Source organism: Chenopodium quinoa, unplaced genomic scaffold (genome assembly GCF_001683475.1).
Source record: "Chenopodium quinoa cultivar QQ74 unplaced genomic scaffold, ASM168347v1, whole genome shotgun sequence".
NCBI classification, from domain to species: Eukaryota; Viridiplantae; Streptophyta; class Magnoliopsida; order Caryophyllales; family Amaranthaceae; genus Chenopodium; species Chenopodium quinoa.
In genome coordinates, this window is record NW_018742616.1 from 4,888,995 (window position 1) to 4,906,370 (window position 17,376).

At 36.6% G+C, this 17,376-nt stretch overlaps 2 protein-coding genes across 2 annotated transcripts; both read right to left on the minus strand.

Moving 5' to 3' along the window:
• Window positions 1–703: 703 nt before the first annotated feature.
• On the minus strand, window positions 704–2,050 carry LOC110721390. The gene is made up of 3 exons (XM_021900525.1): window positions 1,616–2,050; window positions 1,235–1,549; window positions 704–1,123 (listed from the first exon to the last, which is right to left on the minus strand). The coding sequence occupies exons 1-3, from the start codon at window positions 2,048–2,050 to the stop codon at window positions 704–706; spliced, it is 1,170 nt and encodes a 389-aa protein (XP_021756217.1).
• Window positions 2,051–3,266: 1,216 nt separating this feature from the next.
• Window positions 3,267–11,714, minus strand: LOC110721392 (glutathione S-transferase T3-like). Its single transcript, XM_021900526.1, has 2 exons — window positions 11,545–11,714; window positions 3,267–3,696 (listed from the first exon to the last, which is right to left on the minus strand). Exons 1-2 carry the CDS (start codon window positions 11,712–11,714, stop codon window positions 3,267–3,269), a joined length of 600 nt encoding a protein of 199 aa, XP_021756218.1.
• Window positions 11,715–17,376: the final 5,662 nt, after the last annotated feature.

Consider the following 17,376-nt stretch of genomic DNA (forward strand, 5'->3'; position numbering starts at 1 on the left):
AAACACGATTGCATTTGGTGAATTTTTTAAGTACTCAGTGGCATTTCATGAAATTGCCGTTTATGAATTTGGTAATACATTTAACAAATAACATAATTAATTAGATACACTAACTATGATCAACTACATTTAACAATTTATTTACATATCTTTTTAGTCTATATTGTCAACGTACGAAATATGTTACAAACAAAACACTAATCATATGCAAATTACAACTTAGACCACTCTCAATGGTGAGCAAAAAAAATATCCACCCAACTATCTCTCTACCCACTTTCTCTCTCAACAAATCAGTTTTGCCTATGGGCAAATTTTTTTCACAATTTCTCTCCCAATGGTGAGCAAAAAAAATGCCCACCCACCACTCTCTCTCTCTCTTACTTTTTCAATACCCCACCATTACTTTCTCTCTCCTACACAACACTTCTTTATTTATTAATTTCATTTATATTTTAACAATATTACTCCAAATAAATAAAAACTAGTTTAAATTTGTGTAACTTATATTTGCTCAAAATTTCTTAATTGTTTTTATTTATTTTAAAAAGCGGTACAATACTAGAAACCAATTACATTTGCAACGTCATGCATAATTAAACTTAGGAAATAAAATAAACAAAACAATTAAAAAAATAACTCGACTGCGTACGGAAAAGTAGGTAGGCCATAGTACTTGGCCTAAAGTCGTGCTAATTTTTCCCTAATTACGTGGCCCGTATTGTAACCAAATATGTTCGACTAAATCACGTTTCAGAGATAGATGAATTTCTCTATCACGCAGGGAAGCTTTTCGCTGTAGAAATGCGTTAAAGTCAAAGTCAGTAGGTCGGCCTACATTGAATTCAAACGGTGGTGTTGTAGACGTTGATGCTGGTGTTAATTCTTGTTGATCTTCTTCGTAGAAGGCTCTTAGAACTTCGGCTCGAGTGTAGTTGTGGCGCTCATCTTCAACAATCATGTTGTGCATAATGATACATGCTTTCATTATGTCCCGCAATATGTCCTCATCGTACGCCAGTGACGGTTTTCGTATTATTGCAAATCGAGCTTGCAAAACACCGAAAGCTCTTTCAACGTCCTTTCGAACAGCAGCCTGGTGGTCAGCGAACATTTTATCTTTCTGAAGTTGAGGGAATGTGATACCCTAAACAAAAGTTTCCCACTTCGGATAAATGTCGTCGGCTAAGTAATAAGCCATGTTGTATTCATGGCCGTTAACTGTAAAATTTACCGGAGGAGCTCGACCATGTAGAACCTCATCGAACACTGGTGAACGATACAACACATTAAGATCATTACAAGATCCGAGAATACCAAAGAAGGAATTCCATATCCATAAATCCTGATCCGCAACGGCTTCCAGTATTAGCGTTTCTTTCTTGTTCCTACCGGCGTACTGCGCTTTCCAAGCCGTTGGACAGTTCTTCCATTCCCAATGCATGCAATCAATGCTACCTATCATGCTTGGAAAAATACGCAGTTCATTTTGATGCAGTATCCGGGCCAATTCATCAGTTGTAGGGTTTCGCATGTACTCAGTTCCAAACTGATCAATGACCCCGGCACAAAAACGTTGTAGGGCAACTCGAGCGGTTAACTGACTGATTCAAACGTATTCATCCACGGCGTCTGCAGCCATGCCGTAGGCTAACATTCTTATCGCGGCTGTACATTTTTGCAGAGGTGATAAGCCTAACCTTCCAGCTGCATCCCTACGCTGCTGGAAGTAAACATCACCTTTAACGAACTTGTTCATTATACGTATAAACAAAGGTCGTTGCATACGAAATCTTCTTCTAAATTGGGTGGTGTTGTACACAGGATTATCGGAAAAATAATCATTAAACAGCCTGGCATGTCCCATTTCCCTATCTCTTCTATTCGTACCCCCTCTACGTGTTTTTGAAGTAGGTTGGGATTGTGTTTGGGGCATGAGGAAAGATGGGGGTTGGTATGTGAAGAGTTCATCAACGAGTTGATCATATTCTTCTGTATTTGAAGAAGATGAACTTGAACTTGAACTTGATGATGGTCCGGAATACATCATGTATTAATATTGTAATTTTCTGAATTGGTGTGATTGTGGATATGTGCCATGCCTACTATATATAGCAAATATATCAAATGAATATGTGGTTACAAATCTGAATGACCACACCAACTAAAGGAATCAAAGTTTCAGCCACGGAATAGGTATACTATGCTAGTTGACAATGACAAATCTTGACAAAGTGAATTCAGAAAAATGTGACTACACCATGACAAAGACTTATTGCAATTATGTCAGTATCAATGACCCAAAGTTAAAGCATACTGACAAAGTTAATTCAGAAAAATGTGACTACACAATGACAAAGACTAATTGCAATTACGTTGGTATCAATGAACCAAAGTTAAAGCATTTTGACAAAGTGAATTCAGAAAAATGTGACTACACAATGACAAACAGTTATTGCAATTATGTTGGTATGAATGACCCAAAGTTAAAGTGAAATAAAAAAAAAAAAAAAAAAAAAAAAAAGTGACTACCCAATGACAACAATTGAATGCAATTATGTCGGTAACAATGACAACTGAAATCAACTTGTTAAACAACTTGTCATTCAATATTGGAAAATCAGAATACAAGTTTACATATGACATTGAAATTAAACACACCACTAATACAAGTTAAACATAAAAGACTACATTGCGCATAATTAAAACTTAACTAATACAAGCGTACACCTACTACAACCAAACATGCTTAAAAGCCCTGTAATTTACCTAGTAAAAAATTCTTGTACGACTCTTCTTCATGAGTGAGTGGCGTAGGCGAATTCTTCAGAGTTTGCAGCATATCAAACATGGTTCTCATCTTATGAATGTCAAGTTCCTCCCGTTTCCTCTGTTCCTTATCCTTTTCAATTTTGATCCTCTCTTCCTTCAGAATGGCCTCCCTTTCGCGAATTGTAGCAAATTCCTTCATTCGTTCGCTAAGCTCAGACGAACCACTTTCTGAAGCTACTTCTTTACCCTTTACGCTTGGCCTTTGCTTTCTTCACACCTTCGGGTCGTTGTATTCCTCCAGATGAAAAACCATCCGTAGGGGTTTCATCCCCTCCATCATCTCTAGACCTCTTCCCACTTCCAGCACTACCTTGCTCCTCAACATCACAAGCAGCTTTTCTTTCCTTCTTTGACAAGGACCATCTCAGCTTTGGCCTCCACTTTGGATCTTTATTAAGCATTTCAACCGCGTGAGGAAAAGCGAAATTGCGACCTTAGGCGAGATGAAAAAGCTTCGACGCACATTTTATACGGTCAGCTTCGTTGTAACCACTCCCTCCCTCCGGAAGTCTACCCGCTTCATCATAGCAAGATATCCACTGTAGTGTGTCCGCTGCCAACCTTCTCCAGTGCGACGTCAGCCTCTTCATAGGTCTTGGCGGAAGTATATGCGGCTTCTCCGCATGAGCCATTTGATATGCTGCGTGTACATCGCGCCAAAGGGAAGTTGCTTTCTGGCTCGTACCTTTAATAGCATTCTCGCTGATCTCCATGAACAACCTAATCAAAGTTTCATCTTCCGCAACAGACCAAATTCGAGTCGCTCGTGCAGCAACCTGGTTGGATTCCAGTCTGGGAACTGCTGGAGGATACTGCGGCGTCTCTGGTACGCTTTCCTCTTCACTCTCATCGAATTGTGTGTTGCTATCATGATCAGTTTCAGGTGTACATTCTTCATTAACATGGTTTCATAGGGGAAACTGAGTGGGTGTCTGATACTGTGGAGGTGGTTGCAAAGACGTATTGCCCATTCTTTGCAAGAACAATTGAAACTCGGGATTAGCTAGGAAATCATCACTTAAACCAGAAAATTGTTGACGGAAATTTGGGTTGTTTGGATCCATTAAAAGATTCTGCATCACAAAAAAAAAAATTGTAAAAAAATTAATTTAAACAACAAATTAAAATGACAACAAATAGTAAAAAATAATCTAATACCACTTAATTTATTAAATATATAACTTTCACATTCAACAACATATAAACAAAATATATAATACATAATATAATGTAACGAAATTAACTATACAACTTTATTAAATATACAACTTTCACATTGAACAACAACTTTCTAAATTAAATTATATATATACAAAACAACTTAAATTAATTTCAAATTTATGAATGGATGGACAAAATAACAACAACTTTCTAAATTCAATTATATATATAATTGCTAGTACATTACATGAACTACATTTTTTTTATTTGCCAAAAAATCACATATACAACTTTCACATTTATTAAATATACAACTTTCACATTCAACAACATATAAACAAAACATATAATACATAATTTAATGTAACGAAATTAAGAACCTACACAAAAATAACATATACAATATATTTTATCATAACAAATTACTTCGCATATACAAAACAACAACCCCAATTTCAAAAAAATTACCAAATAATTTCAAATTAATTATCTACAAATTTAGTAATGTATGGACAAAATATCAACAACTTTCTTCAATTATATATATAATTGCAATTACATTACATGATTTACATTTTTTTATTTGCAAAAAAATCACGTATATACTAATTTTAATAAATAATTGAATTTATATATATATAAAAAAACATATTTACCTGAATATGGGTGAAATACAACAAAATCTTCTTTTAAAATTGCAAAATATTTAGAAAAATAAAGAATATAGAGGATTTATGGATTTTTTGAAATTATACCAAAATATATCAAAATGCATGTCTATTTATAGAGAAAAAAAAAATTATGACCGTTGGTAATTTTTTTTTTTTTATTCAATATTTTTTTCAGAAATTGAATTACAAAAAAACTAACCGTTGCAACAGCTATATTTTTCCTATTGGTCAAGAGCCTGCACACGCCACGTGGCGAGCTGCCATTCGTCAAATCCCTGTACGCGTCAGTCCACTTGCCTTTTTTTTTTGTAAATTCCCGCTCAGCAAAACGCATCGTTTTGATGCGGGGGTCTTCTTGCTGCACTCCAAAATGCAGCGTTTTGCATGCTGGTCACCGAAATTTTTTTGGCTGGGTCAGCAAATTCGTGGGCCCCACATACTTACTATTCATCCTATTTTTTTCTCATCTCATGGGCAAAATAACAAATGCCCATTGGCATTTTCAATTTTGCCCACCATTGCAAGACTACTTCTACCAAAATGCTCATGAGCATTTTATTTTGCCCACCATTGTAAGTGCTCTTAGCTATAACATATTTTGAATCTAATGCGCGGGATGCGCGATAGGGCAATTAGTATTCAAAAAAGAGAAAAATTTGTAAATTTAGACACCCAAGCGAAATCATAAAAATAAAAACTTGCTATATATCCAATGCAAATTACATCTAAAGTAAAATTACATAAAAACTTTATATAATTAAAGAAAATTGTCAAACATCATGCATTCACCTATTAATTATGTATAGTAAACCTTATTAGATACCCAAAACAAAATTACCAATGTTTGAGATGTCCAAAATAAATCATGATAGATCTCTGACACATCAAATAAAATAAAATCATATCAAATATATTTTATTAATTGAAATTGGAAGGAAAGCTCTAACCACCTGAGCTATCCCCCACTCTCATTTCAGATGCTAGTTGCTTGTCTTGTCGAGATCATATCGAATCATACGAGAAAATAAATAGGGCTCATGTGATAGGAGAAAGATAGAGAAAACATATTAGTTAAAAAGGACAATGATGCAACTAATTAATTTAAAACTTTCGTTTACGGAAAGTAATGCAACTAGAGAAACAAATGAAGTATTAATTTTCTATTACATATTGCTAAATATCTTTAGTTGTGTATTTAAAAAAATTTATGAAAGTTGTTTGGTCAAATTAACACATCAAATCAGACAAGCCTAGACCTTATTATAATCATACCATGTCATCTTATTTTAGTGTTTCTATGGAATCTTTTGTTTTTGGCTAAAGTTTGTTTAGATTTTTTTATTCTATTGATTCGAGACAATTTTGATGAATTAGGCCCTGTTCACTTCACCTTATAAAAATATACTTAGTTAAAATAGTTTCAATTGAGTAAAAATAAGTTCAGCTAGTTCAGTAAAAAATAAGTTCAATTTAGTAAAAATCCGTAATTTCAAAGAAATATACTCCCTCCGTTTCATAATAATTGCAACACTTTCTTTTTTCATCCGTTTCATGATAATTACAATACTTCCTTATTTGGTAAGAACCCAGTAATATTTTATTACTAGTTAAAGTCTCATACAGTCCACGAATTTTACTAAATTATATAGTGAAGTACAACATTAATTTAACAATGATATACTAAAAAAGAATTATAGTATCCTAATACACTACTTATTTCGCTCATTTTTATAACAAAATTACTTAATGTAAGATATATACAATATGAGAATTTTTTTTTTGAAGAAACATATAAGAATATTTCGTTTGAGTGTGTATGGAAAAAATATAATCGCCAAAGTGAAAGGTGAATATTATAGGCTATAAGGCCCTGTTCACTTCACCTTATTTTTGCTGAACTGAAATTATTTTTACTGAACTGAAATTAATTAGACTGAACTTAAATTATTTTTGCTGAACTGAATTTTTTTTTACTGATTTTCTATTATATTTCTTCTTTAAAGTTATTGAATTTTATTGAACTGAATTTTTTTCTGCTGACTAAAATTACTTTTGCTTAACTTAAATTATTTTTACTGAACTGAAATTATTTTTACTTAATATTATTTTTTAAGGTGAAGTGAACAGGACCTAAATACTAATTATGAATGATAGACAAAAAAAAAGGGAAAGATAAAGTGAAGGGAAAATTTTCAACCAGTGGATGATGTTTGGGGGTAAAAGTACCCTTGACAAATGGACCTATGTGTCCCTAAGCTGAGCGCTCAATGAGCCAATTAGAGCATGACACGTGTCATTCAAGGAGGAAAACGGGCTTTAAGCCCATAACCCTAGAAACCGTAAAACGGTGGAAGCCCATCAAATAGGTTAAATAACCTAAGAGGCACCTATTCCAAAGACTCTATATATACTGATCATTTACATCAGTTGAAGAGATAGGTTCAATTGAATACACATTCAATCCTCACAAATCACAGAGCTAAAAGCTCAGATATTGAGGTTGTCTCAGACAGCCAGGTAATCACTCCTCTCCTCAGAGGAGCCTAATCCCATTTACATTCCGCACTTATTACATCCGTACACGTTTTAAGTTGATCGTCGCAGGCGGAACTCCCACCCATGGGAGTCTTTGTTATTTTGCAGGTACAGGCGTCCGGAGGTTAGTCTTGATGTTGTAACCCCTCCCGCAGGACATAAAAAACCCGAAACAGATGACATGAGTCATCATTAGTTTCGCTTTTAGTATTAAGTTATTGATTTCTCTCTCCTACTAACCCCACTTACACTTCGTTTTTATGAAATTATTTCACTCTTATTTAGGCACTATTATTCACTTCACCTTAAAGAAAAAAATATTCAATAATAATTTCAGTTCAATAAAATTAAGTTCAATTCGGTAAAAATAATTTCAGTTTAGTAAAAATAATTAGTTCATTAAAAATCAGTGACTTAATTTAAAGATTTTTTTTATTTTTTCTGAATGGAATAGGGAGGGTTGATTTCATTAAATAATAATAGTCATTTAGCACTTACAATCATCCCTTAATAGATCTAAATTCTCAATACAAGAATTAATCACCCCTAAACTAATGGCATCGCTTCTGAACTGCTCCTGAATAATTTTGATAGAGAATCAGTAAAAATATTTTCAATTCTTTAAGTAAATTTAATTTCAGTAACTTCGCCAGTGGGTTTCCCGCTTCCAATCTCAACCCTAGATAAAGGAGGAGGGTTACGGTAGGTCAGGGACTGTAGTGTAAAACTTTGTCACATCACTTAACATGAGCCACAATGATTGAGAGTAGTACTAGGATGGGTGACCTCCTAGAAAGTCCTCATGTTGGTTCATGTAGCTGACCCCATGTATGTGATTAAGGCGTTCAAGCAGAAGAAAAGTAAAATTATTTTCAGTTTAGCAAAAATGATTTCAATTTTGTAAAAATAATTTCAGTTCAGCAAAAATAAGGTGAAGTGAGCTGAGCTTTATTATAGTACCTAGTATTTTAGAAACGCATTTTGCTAATTAATTAATTAATTATTATTTTCTAAAAATGGTATTTTAGTAATTTATTTCACTATTTGAATTTTTGAGCCAAAATGATATTTGAATTTTGGTGCCAAAAGTATTTTAAAACTTAATAATTATTTTTGGATTTTGGATAAGATTTATTATCCATTTATTTTATTTAAAAAACTGGATTATTTGTACATATTTCTGATATTTTAATTAAGCAAAAAAAATTATATTTTATTATTTAATTAGGAGGTCCGAAAATTCCTAATGATTGGCTATTAATTTCTGATTTTCCTAGTGTGGGAAATCTGATTTTCTTACTTAATATATTTAGTGAATAATTGGTATTCTCTTAATTAATTATTTTATGCAATATATATTATTTACACAATCATTTTTAATCCTTAAAATCTAGCAAAATAACTTCCTAAATACTACTAAAGAGGTCCGAAAATTTGATCTATGGAAGCTCAAAATTTTCGGCCATCTTGTTTGATTTTTGGGTAATTTATTTGGTAGTTTGTATTTTTAATTATCTTCCTTAATTCTATTATTTTTTCTTAATTAATTCTTATTTCCCATCTCCTAAATATTTTATCATCATATTTCCTTACCTTATATCATCCTTGATTATTCCCCAAGCAAAGCCACTTTCCATATTATTTTTCATGACAACAAACTTTCCATAAATTAATTATTTCTTAGTCACCTTAATATTAAACTTTCCATAATTCTTTAGCTCTCTTCTCCAAGTAATTTCCTTAATTCTTTTTACCATAATTTTTCCTACATTCTCTTACCATAATTCTTGCATGAGCTAGCCTATAAATACCTCTTTAATCATAGCTAAACACTCACACCAAATTCTCTAATTTTCTCTCTTAATCTCTCTAATTCTCTCCTCTCTTTCTCTTGCTTTTTACACGGCCGCCACCACCATTCACCACCTCCACGCCGGCTGCCACCCTCCCCGACGCTAACCACCACCTTGAAGCCACCTGCAGCCCCTCCTTGCCGCCACCTTTCTTCCTCTTTTCCTTGGTTTTCAACCTCTTATTCTTCTCTTCTCTTAATTAATTATATTATTATTATGGGGGTTTTATAAAAATAATAATGAGTTTTTTAATTAAATATTTATTATTCAAGTTTATGAAAAATAATTTATTAGGTTCATGTACATATATTTGGGGGTTTTATTTTAATTGTGGTGATGATTGTTAACCTTATATTGATTAAGGTTACATTAATTTGTAGGGTGTGTTTGACAAGAGTGACTGAAGTTCATGTTTGTGTTGCTAGAAAGGATCAAAGGTACGTTTAGGTGGCTAGATACCTTTGAAATTGATTGGATTTAATAAGCATATTTTGTATGATTTTTATGATGATTGAATTAAATTGAATTGAATTATGATTTATGAAATAAAACTAAAGTATGTTTAAATAATTGGTTTTAATGAGTAAATTGAAGGATTGATTTAATATCATGTTTCGAATAATTAAATTATTTATCCTGTTTTAAAAATGTTTGATTTCGAAAGCATGTTGAATTAAATAAAGAGCTGAGTTTCTAGTTGTTATAATAAAGATTGGAATTATTGAATTAAAAAGGATTTATTGAATTATTATTATTAAATCTTTACAAGCATGTTGATAGTAATCGACTATGCAGATTTGGTTGATAAGACTTTGGACTTTGCATGACCGAGTCTTTCCTCAAGAATAGCCTTGCAATATAAGGAGACTAGCTTAGGGGGGTGTGCACACTTGGGTGAGGGGACTTTGAAAGTAGGGGACTTTGTGTTACTGTAAATGGAGGCAACCAGTAGGTCCAATGAGCAAGGAAAGTTGACTCCCAAATTGGGAAAGCCCCTACTGGATCTATGAAGAAGTGAGAGGCAGCACCTACTACCTAGAAACTCCAGACGGCAGGCAGCTAGCCAGAACTTGGAATGTAGATAACTTAAAAAGTACTACTTCTAAGACTTCGAAATTTTTGAAAATAAAGAGCCTATCAATGAAAAAGTTGCTTTTTATTTTCAACTCTGTTTATTATATATCTCCTAAAGGGAATACCGTCTGTGCAATGTGCAGACGACCTTATTAAAACCAATAGTCTCTCCAACATGAGTAGACATCCGGCGGCGCCTATCCGGGTGAATTCGTCACAGAGAGAACCTCCCATCCGGGTGGCACATTGCTCTATAAACTTAATAACAAACGGCCCTACCGACTGTCTGGATTAAGATAAGCTCGCAGCCGTTTGAATGAGAGCAAGATAGCTAAAGGTCACCGCCTATTCTACAACAAACAGTAACCGGCTACTATCTTGGTTGGATACAACCTTATTTCGATACACTGTTTAAACGGCTGCTATTGCACAAGGGCAATACAAGCGGCAAAGTTCCAAATAATAAATATAAGCTAAGTCTAAAAAACTTAGCAGCTAAGTATTCGTTTTAGAACGATCTGATGAGGCCAATGGCCGGGTAATATTAAAAATCATCGTCTGCTCCAACATGAGTAGGCATCCGGCGACGCCCATCCAGGTGAATTCGTCGCATAGAGCATCTCCCATCCGGGTGGTATATTGCTCTATAAACTTATTGCAAACGGAAAAGATTGATTAGCCCACTGAGGCGCACTCATAGCCGTTTAACATGAGCAATCTAAAGGAAACTTAAACGGTCTACAAAAACAGCATGTTTCATAGACACCAGCTGGTAACCGGCCGTCATTCCAACTTAGATTAAAATCTCATGATAATTGATTCATGAGATTATCCGGATGACCGTCTGATACTCTATCCGGATGCTTGATGGAAGACTATCCCCTTCGTTTGGGGCAATCACCTTAGTGATTGATTGACTCAAAAATTACAGGTATCAAAAATTTCCAGGTCAATCAATTCACCTTTGAAACCAAGCGCACAGCCGTCCAGGGGCAAAAACAGCCGGCATAGTGAAAAAATTCATTGAAAAAATTCATAGAAAAAAAGCAAGTTAAATACTTAGCTAAAATCTATGCATATCAAAAATTCAAAAAGCAAGTGCAATATGATAAAACCGGACATATGGCCAGATGATTCATTTAATAACTTAGCCGATCCCATGGTCTACTAAAAAAGAGTTAACCGGTACAACCGGCAAAAATTGTCAAGGTTACCCGACTCCTCAGTCGGTAAAGATACAAAAATAGACGGTACACAGGCCGGAGAAATTAATAAATGGTCGTCTGACCGCAGAAACAAACAACTTAATTTCAGGAGGGAGCTCTCCATTATCGACAGCCGCATCCTCTTTCTCCCTAGTCGGCTGCCGGTCATTTTCATTTTCCTGCTCCTCCTCCTAATTAGACCCCCCGGATGACCCCTCATTAGAGTCGGACGAATCCTCCTCCTCTTCCTCCTGGGCTTCTCTCAAGAGCCTATCATTGAACTCAAGGGAGGCTGCGTCAAATTGATGCTTCCACCCGTCATAGTCAGTACCAGGGAAGAGGGACTCCCAAGTCATCCGCATGATGGCATCACAGTCCTCCATCATCTGCTTCACCAGGGCCTCCTTCTCCTCCTCAGCTCTTAAGGTATACTTCTTTGCGAGATGGACCTCCTGGTTTTGAGCTTCTTCTTGAGGCTCTCCACCCGCGTGCGGAGTCTGTCTGCCTATGCATCCGCCTCCTGGAGGAGCTCGAGTTTGGCCTTGAGGTCCCTAATCTCCTTCTCCAGCTCAGATATCCGCCTTTTCCCTACGTACAGATCGGCCTTGACCTGCAGATTAGCTACTACCTGAGAATACAGTATATCAGTGGTTAGTAATTCATTTTAAGAAATCTGAAATGCGGTCGTATCTAGAGAAGAGGCGGCCCGAGCGTTCACGGCTTTTACCTCTTTGGTCTTCTTAGCAAACAGTTTTTTAACGTCGTTCACCCGCAACATAGCTTGCATCCGGCAAAGTGGCAAAACATTAATATCAAGCGGCTCGAAGAGTTGCACAAAAAAGAAAAATAACAAGTTATTGTACCTCAGCAAGGAGGGCAAGAATGGCATCAAAGTTGAGGGAGCTAACTCCTTTCATAGACTTCCTGTCCCCGGGGGAGATGGCAGCTGAATATCCGGCTTTGGGGACATATGCACATTCAACACTTTATAAGTAGTTGACGTAAATCTGGCCTATAGACCGACTGTCTTCAGAAGTGTTGGTCGACTGTTGATTGAACTTGACCCTACAAGGATAGGGCAAGGGATTAAGACTTGTAATACCTCCAGCAGTCGCCTTCTCCTTGGGGGTCTTGCTCCTACCGGCATCCTCCCAGTCTTTTGGGGGTTTGCTTCCCCCAGCTGCTGAGCCAACAGCAGCATCGAGTGGACCCTTACCACTCTCGACACATTATGGGCGTCTGGCTTTTGTAAGGCCTCAAGGCCTGCTTGTTATTTTCCCCCAGTCGAGCGGTGGGTCTTTTCAGGCTTCTGGGCCACATGCTTCCTGGGCTTGCCAGGAGTCTTCACATCGCCGCCCGACTGCTTTTGAAGCTTCGAGTCCAGCTGAAAAGAGGGGGAAGGTTTGGATGAATCGCCCTGAACATAAACCAGAATGAGTAAACAGGCAGGAAAAAGAAATCGAACTTACTTTACTAAAGAATGTGGCTCACCTTGGGCGTTTTGGGAGCCTTTGGATCCTCGTTCTTCCGCTTGCCCAAAATGGAGCGATAATAAGCGGCGGAGTGGGCGGTCGGCTTCTTAGAGGCGAAAGATTTTCCATTACTTTGTGTGCATAAGAAGTTGGAAGTGGTTAGTAAGATGAACAAAACAATCAAAGTCTTACTGAAAATCAAAACGCATTTGGTCATCTACCTCTCGGCCTCTCAACACTCAAGCCGCAAGCGGCTAAGTAATTCCTATCAGCCAGCCAGGCCAATCATGGCGGGGAATGTAGCTGTGGGGGATGACTTCTTTTTCCCCAGTCTCCTCATTGGACCGAATGGTCACTTTAAAGAGACCTTTGTCCAAGATCTGCTCTCTAGCCTTTCTTGGGACAGGCAGCAATTCAACTCCGCTTGATAGCAAAGGTGGATTCCGGTTCCACCATTTATATTTTTTATTCTTCATCCGGTCAGGGGAGGAGATAATGTAAAACTTGATTCTCCAGTCCTTCCACTTGGACTCCTTCCCGACAGTCATCATGTAGCCTTTGTGGCTTGAAAGGGTGTACCATCTGGACCCACTTGCTTTCGGGGTTCGGCTAAGATAGTGCATTTGGGCAAAGGCCTCAAAATTTGGCTCTACCTCCAGCATCTCACATGCGGAAACAAACCCCAGAATGTTTACCCAAGAGTTGGGGGCAAGTTGCCAGATACCGAGCTGGTATCCATCTAAAATTTCTCCACAGCCGGATGGAGAGGGAATCTAAGACCATCTTGAATGGTTGCCTCATTACAGCCAAAGCATCCGTCCCCGTAGTTTAACCCTTCTGGCCGGACTACGGTGTCCTCAGCATCCGGGACACTTATAATAAAACCATGTCCCATGACATGGTCAGCTCTGAACTTTCCCACCTTGTCAGCCACAGTCTTCCGCCTGCCTGTGGGAACGTGGTGGTATTAAGCAGCAAATTGTTCTCGGCAATGGGCAGAAGGCTCGGCTTATCCCTCACCCATTTAAGTGGAGAGAAACTCTCTTGATATCTCCAACCGAGAACGCTTTTCATTAGAGTCCTCAAAGACTCTACCAGAAGTAGACGACTCCGATTCATCGTCAGAGTTGTCGGACCTAACGTCCGAATGAGGGGCCTGATGAACAGAGTTGGAGACATCGCTCTCTAACTCCTCCCCTGATTCTTGCAAAATCGAATCATTGGGGGTACTGGGATTCTAGGCGGCATATCAGAAATTTCACTCACAGGCGCCCTAAAAGAGCCGTCCGGATTTTGCTACCTGGTTGTTTGTTTTGTTCAAGCCATGGTGTCCTGCACAGACACAGAGACACTCAGATTCGGGGAAGTTCGCAAAGGGAGTGCAAGAAAGGGCAGTCGACACTCCTAGTTCTAAACTCAGTCGTCCCCGGTGACCGGCTGATCACTAACCTAGACCGTGTCGTGTGCGTTTGGGAAACCATTTTCAAAAAGAAAAGAAATAAAATTAAAATAAGAGAGAAAAGCAGGTGATTACCTTAGATTTGAAGGTACTGAGGACGCTTGAAAAAGTCTTGGTCGGTTGAAGAAACAGACGGACAAGTTGCAGGTGGCAGGTGCTTTTCTCATAAACAGAAAAATTCTTTCAAAAGTCAAAGATTCTTTGTCCGAAAAATTCTCGTGAATATGCGAAAATGAAGGGATAAGGAAACATATATAGAGGGGTAAAAATCTCAGAGGCAATCCTGACATTTACTCTAGAAGGTAAAATAGAACAATATTGTCCACCCGTCCATGTATGACACTTGTCACAAGCGCCACATGGCACGCCACGTCACCCCTGTGAAGGGCAAATGATTTGGGTATTTTTACCCCGCCGCGTGGACCAACTAGCCTTAACACGTGTCACCCTAGGGAGAGCCCAAAGTGGACCTACCAGGGCCAGACACAAGGTAGGCAGATATCATATATGGAGTTGGCGGCCTTCAGGGCTCAATTCCCTAGACAGCCTGTAAATCTTAGGTTTCTGTAACCTAGATAGGAGCACGAATCCCAATGACTCTTTAAATAGGGAGATTTACCCCACCTAGGGACGAGGAACATAAGCATTTAATGATTGCATGATAATTAATTCTCACATGAGAGAAAAACACCTGATCTCGGAATCCGAGAAGATCCCACTTTACTTTCCGCACTTTTTTACATTCTCCGTACACTTTCTAACTTGGTCGTCGGAGGCAGAACTCCACCCAACCAGATTCTCCGTTGTTTTGCAGGTACAAGCGCCTGGAGTCCAGAATTAGTGACATAACTCTCTCGAGGGACACAAAAAACCCCGAAACAAAAAACATTTAAAAAAATCGGGCCAATTGGCTTTAGAGAGAGAGTGACCAATTAAGAAAGATAACATAAAAATAATTAAGGCAATTAGCTTAGAAGAATGAGAAAGATCACTTAAGAAAATTAGGCAATTAGCTTAAGAAAATAAGACACAATTAGCTTAGGAATGAAATACTTACTAAAATGCGAGAGAGAGGAAGAGCACTTAAGAAATCAGAGCAATTAGATTAGGAAAGCGCAATTAGCTTAGAGAGAGAGAGAGTGCGCTTAAGAAAGATCATTTGAAAGAGAAAGAGAGAGAGCGAGAGAGACTGCTTAAGAAAGATCATTTGAGAAAGACCACTTAAGAAAGATCACTTAACAAAAAGAGATAGAACACTTAAGAAAATCAGAGAAATTAGCTTAAGAAAAAGAGCTACTAAATGCTTGAATTGAGTGTGTGTGCGTGTGTGTGAGAAAGAGAGACCACTTAAGAAGAAAGACCACTCAAGAAGGAAGAAATATCACCCAAGAAGAAAGATTGATTAAGAAAATAAAGATCAATTAAGAAGAAAGATTAATTAAGAATTAAGATCACTTAAAAAGAAAGGTCACTTAAGAAAAGGTTGATCACTTAAGAAAATCAAGAGACCACTTAAAAAAGATCACTTAAGATAATTAAGGTAATCAGGGTAATTAGCTTAGGAAAGAGTGGGAGAAAAACTACTTAAGAAAGATCACTTTAAAAAATCAAGAGATCACTTAAGAAAATTAGAGCAATTAGCTTAGGACAATAGTACCCTCTAAAGTAGTCCGTTCTAACCAATCCAAATAATTAGCAAACTTAGCCACCACAACAAACGCTTGAAATATTGCCACCTTGGCACCTTCTATTGCATTTTTTAACACTACATCTAATTTTTTTCCCATGGTTGCCTCTACCTTCAACCTTTGTACCCCATTTCATTACCTTCATCAAAGATTGTACACCTTACAAAAACTATGAGTATTTGCATATACAAAAGCTATTACTGATTTTTCCTTTTGTATACCTTCACAAAAAATAAAATTGACATTTGAACTTTCCATAATTATATAGAATTAGACACATTCTAAGTTATGAACTCTGCGATTTGTATGAGAACTATCACTTTTAGAAAAACCACAATGAACATTCCAAATACCTAAAAGAATTAATATTATACAATATTCCATATTATACCTTTAGATTGGGCTAAAACTTTACAACATAATAAATAATTTACATTAAAATACCAAGCCCAACCAAAGCAAAGTATCTAATACAATTAAGGAAAGTAAAATAAAAAAATAAGCTTGGAGCCACTTATATAATGTAACAAGATTATTTTTCCACATATGCTTTTACTACCCTATTAATATTCTAAAAATACAATTCTTTTCAATATTTTCAATAATCACTCCTTATTCAAATAAATCTATATAAAAAAATGCGGCTACCAAATGCCTCAGTATACATTAGTCCAGTATACAATTGTCTACCACAGTTTGAGGAGCTTGTTGTCTCAAGGTTTGACCATTTGTTAATAGGAAAACTGAACTTAGCCTACAAAAGTCCCCTTAATATAATTGACAAATAGCAAAACAAAAACAACATTGCACTCCAAGCAAATAAAAATACAAATACATACTTTAAGCGAATAGAAAAGGAAGGAATCTGTTTAAGTGCAACAAGAATTAAGGTCCAGAGTTCAAGAGATAACACTTCCCTTGACATATGCGCTGCTTCTTTCATTGACAATTACCCAAGTCACTGCAACTAAAGGACGCTGTTCAACCACATTTCCAGGTTGCCTCACCTAAGATAACAAGTAGACAATATTGTATACTTGACTATGCGCTGCTTCTTTCATTGACAATTACCTAAGTCACTGCAACTAAAGTACGTTGTTCAGCCACATTTCCAAGTTGCCTCACCTAAGATAACAAGTAGACAATATTGTATACTTGACTAATGTAGACTGAGGCGTCCCACCTGGTTTGTTGGTTGTTTTGTAATTTTCGTTGGTTGGATAAAAATCAAATAAATCTCACTATTTAATACTTCCAATAATCACTCCCTAAAGTCAACAATCACTTAATAACTTGTCCTACACATTTAACCAGCTTTTTATTAAATTAAGTATCTTTATTGATTGCTTGTCAAATTGATTAATAATATGTTTAGAACAAAAAATTCAACCTATAGAATCATGATAGAGGGGGAGGGAATGGTAGA

What these genes read in the sequence shown, in the direction of transcription:
- LOC110721390 (XM_021900525.1), bottom strand. Translation starts at nt 2,050, where the DNA reads ATGATGTATTCCGGACCATCATCAAGTTCAAGTTCAAGTTCATCTTCT. An exon ending in CAGACGCCGTGGATGAATAC is followed by an intron (nt 1,550 to 1,615) that starts GTTTGAATCAGT and finishes GTCATTGATCAG; the next exon opens with TTTGGAACTGAGTACATGCG. An exon ending in TACATGGTCGAGCTCCTCCG is followed by an intron (nt 1,124 to 1,234) that starts GTAAATTTTACA and finishes CCTCAACTTCAG; the next exon opens with AAAGATAAAATGTTCGCTGA.
- LOC110721392 (XM_021900526.1), bottom strand. Translation starts at nt 11,714, where the DNA reads ATGGAGGACTGTGATGCCATCATGCGGATGACTTGGGAGTCCCTCTTC. An exon ending in TCGTCCGACTCTAATGAGGG is followed by an intron (nt 3,697 to 11,544) that starts GTCATCCGGGGG and finishes TGATCATGATAG; the next exon opens with CAACACACAATTCGATGAGA.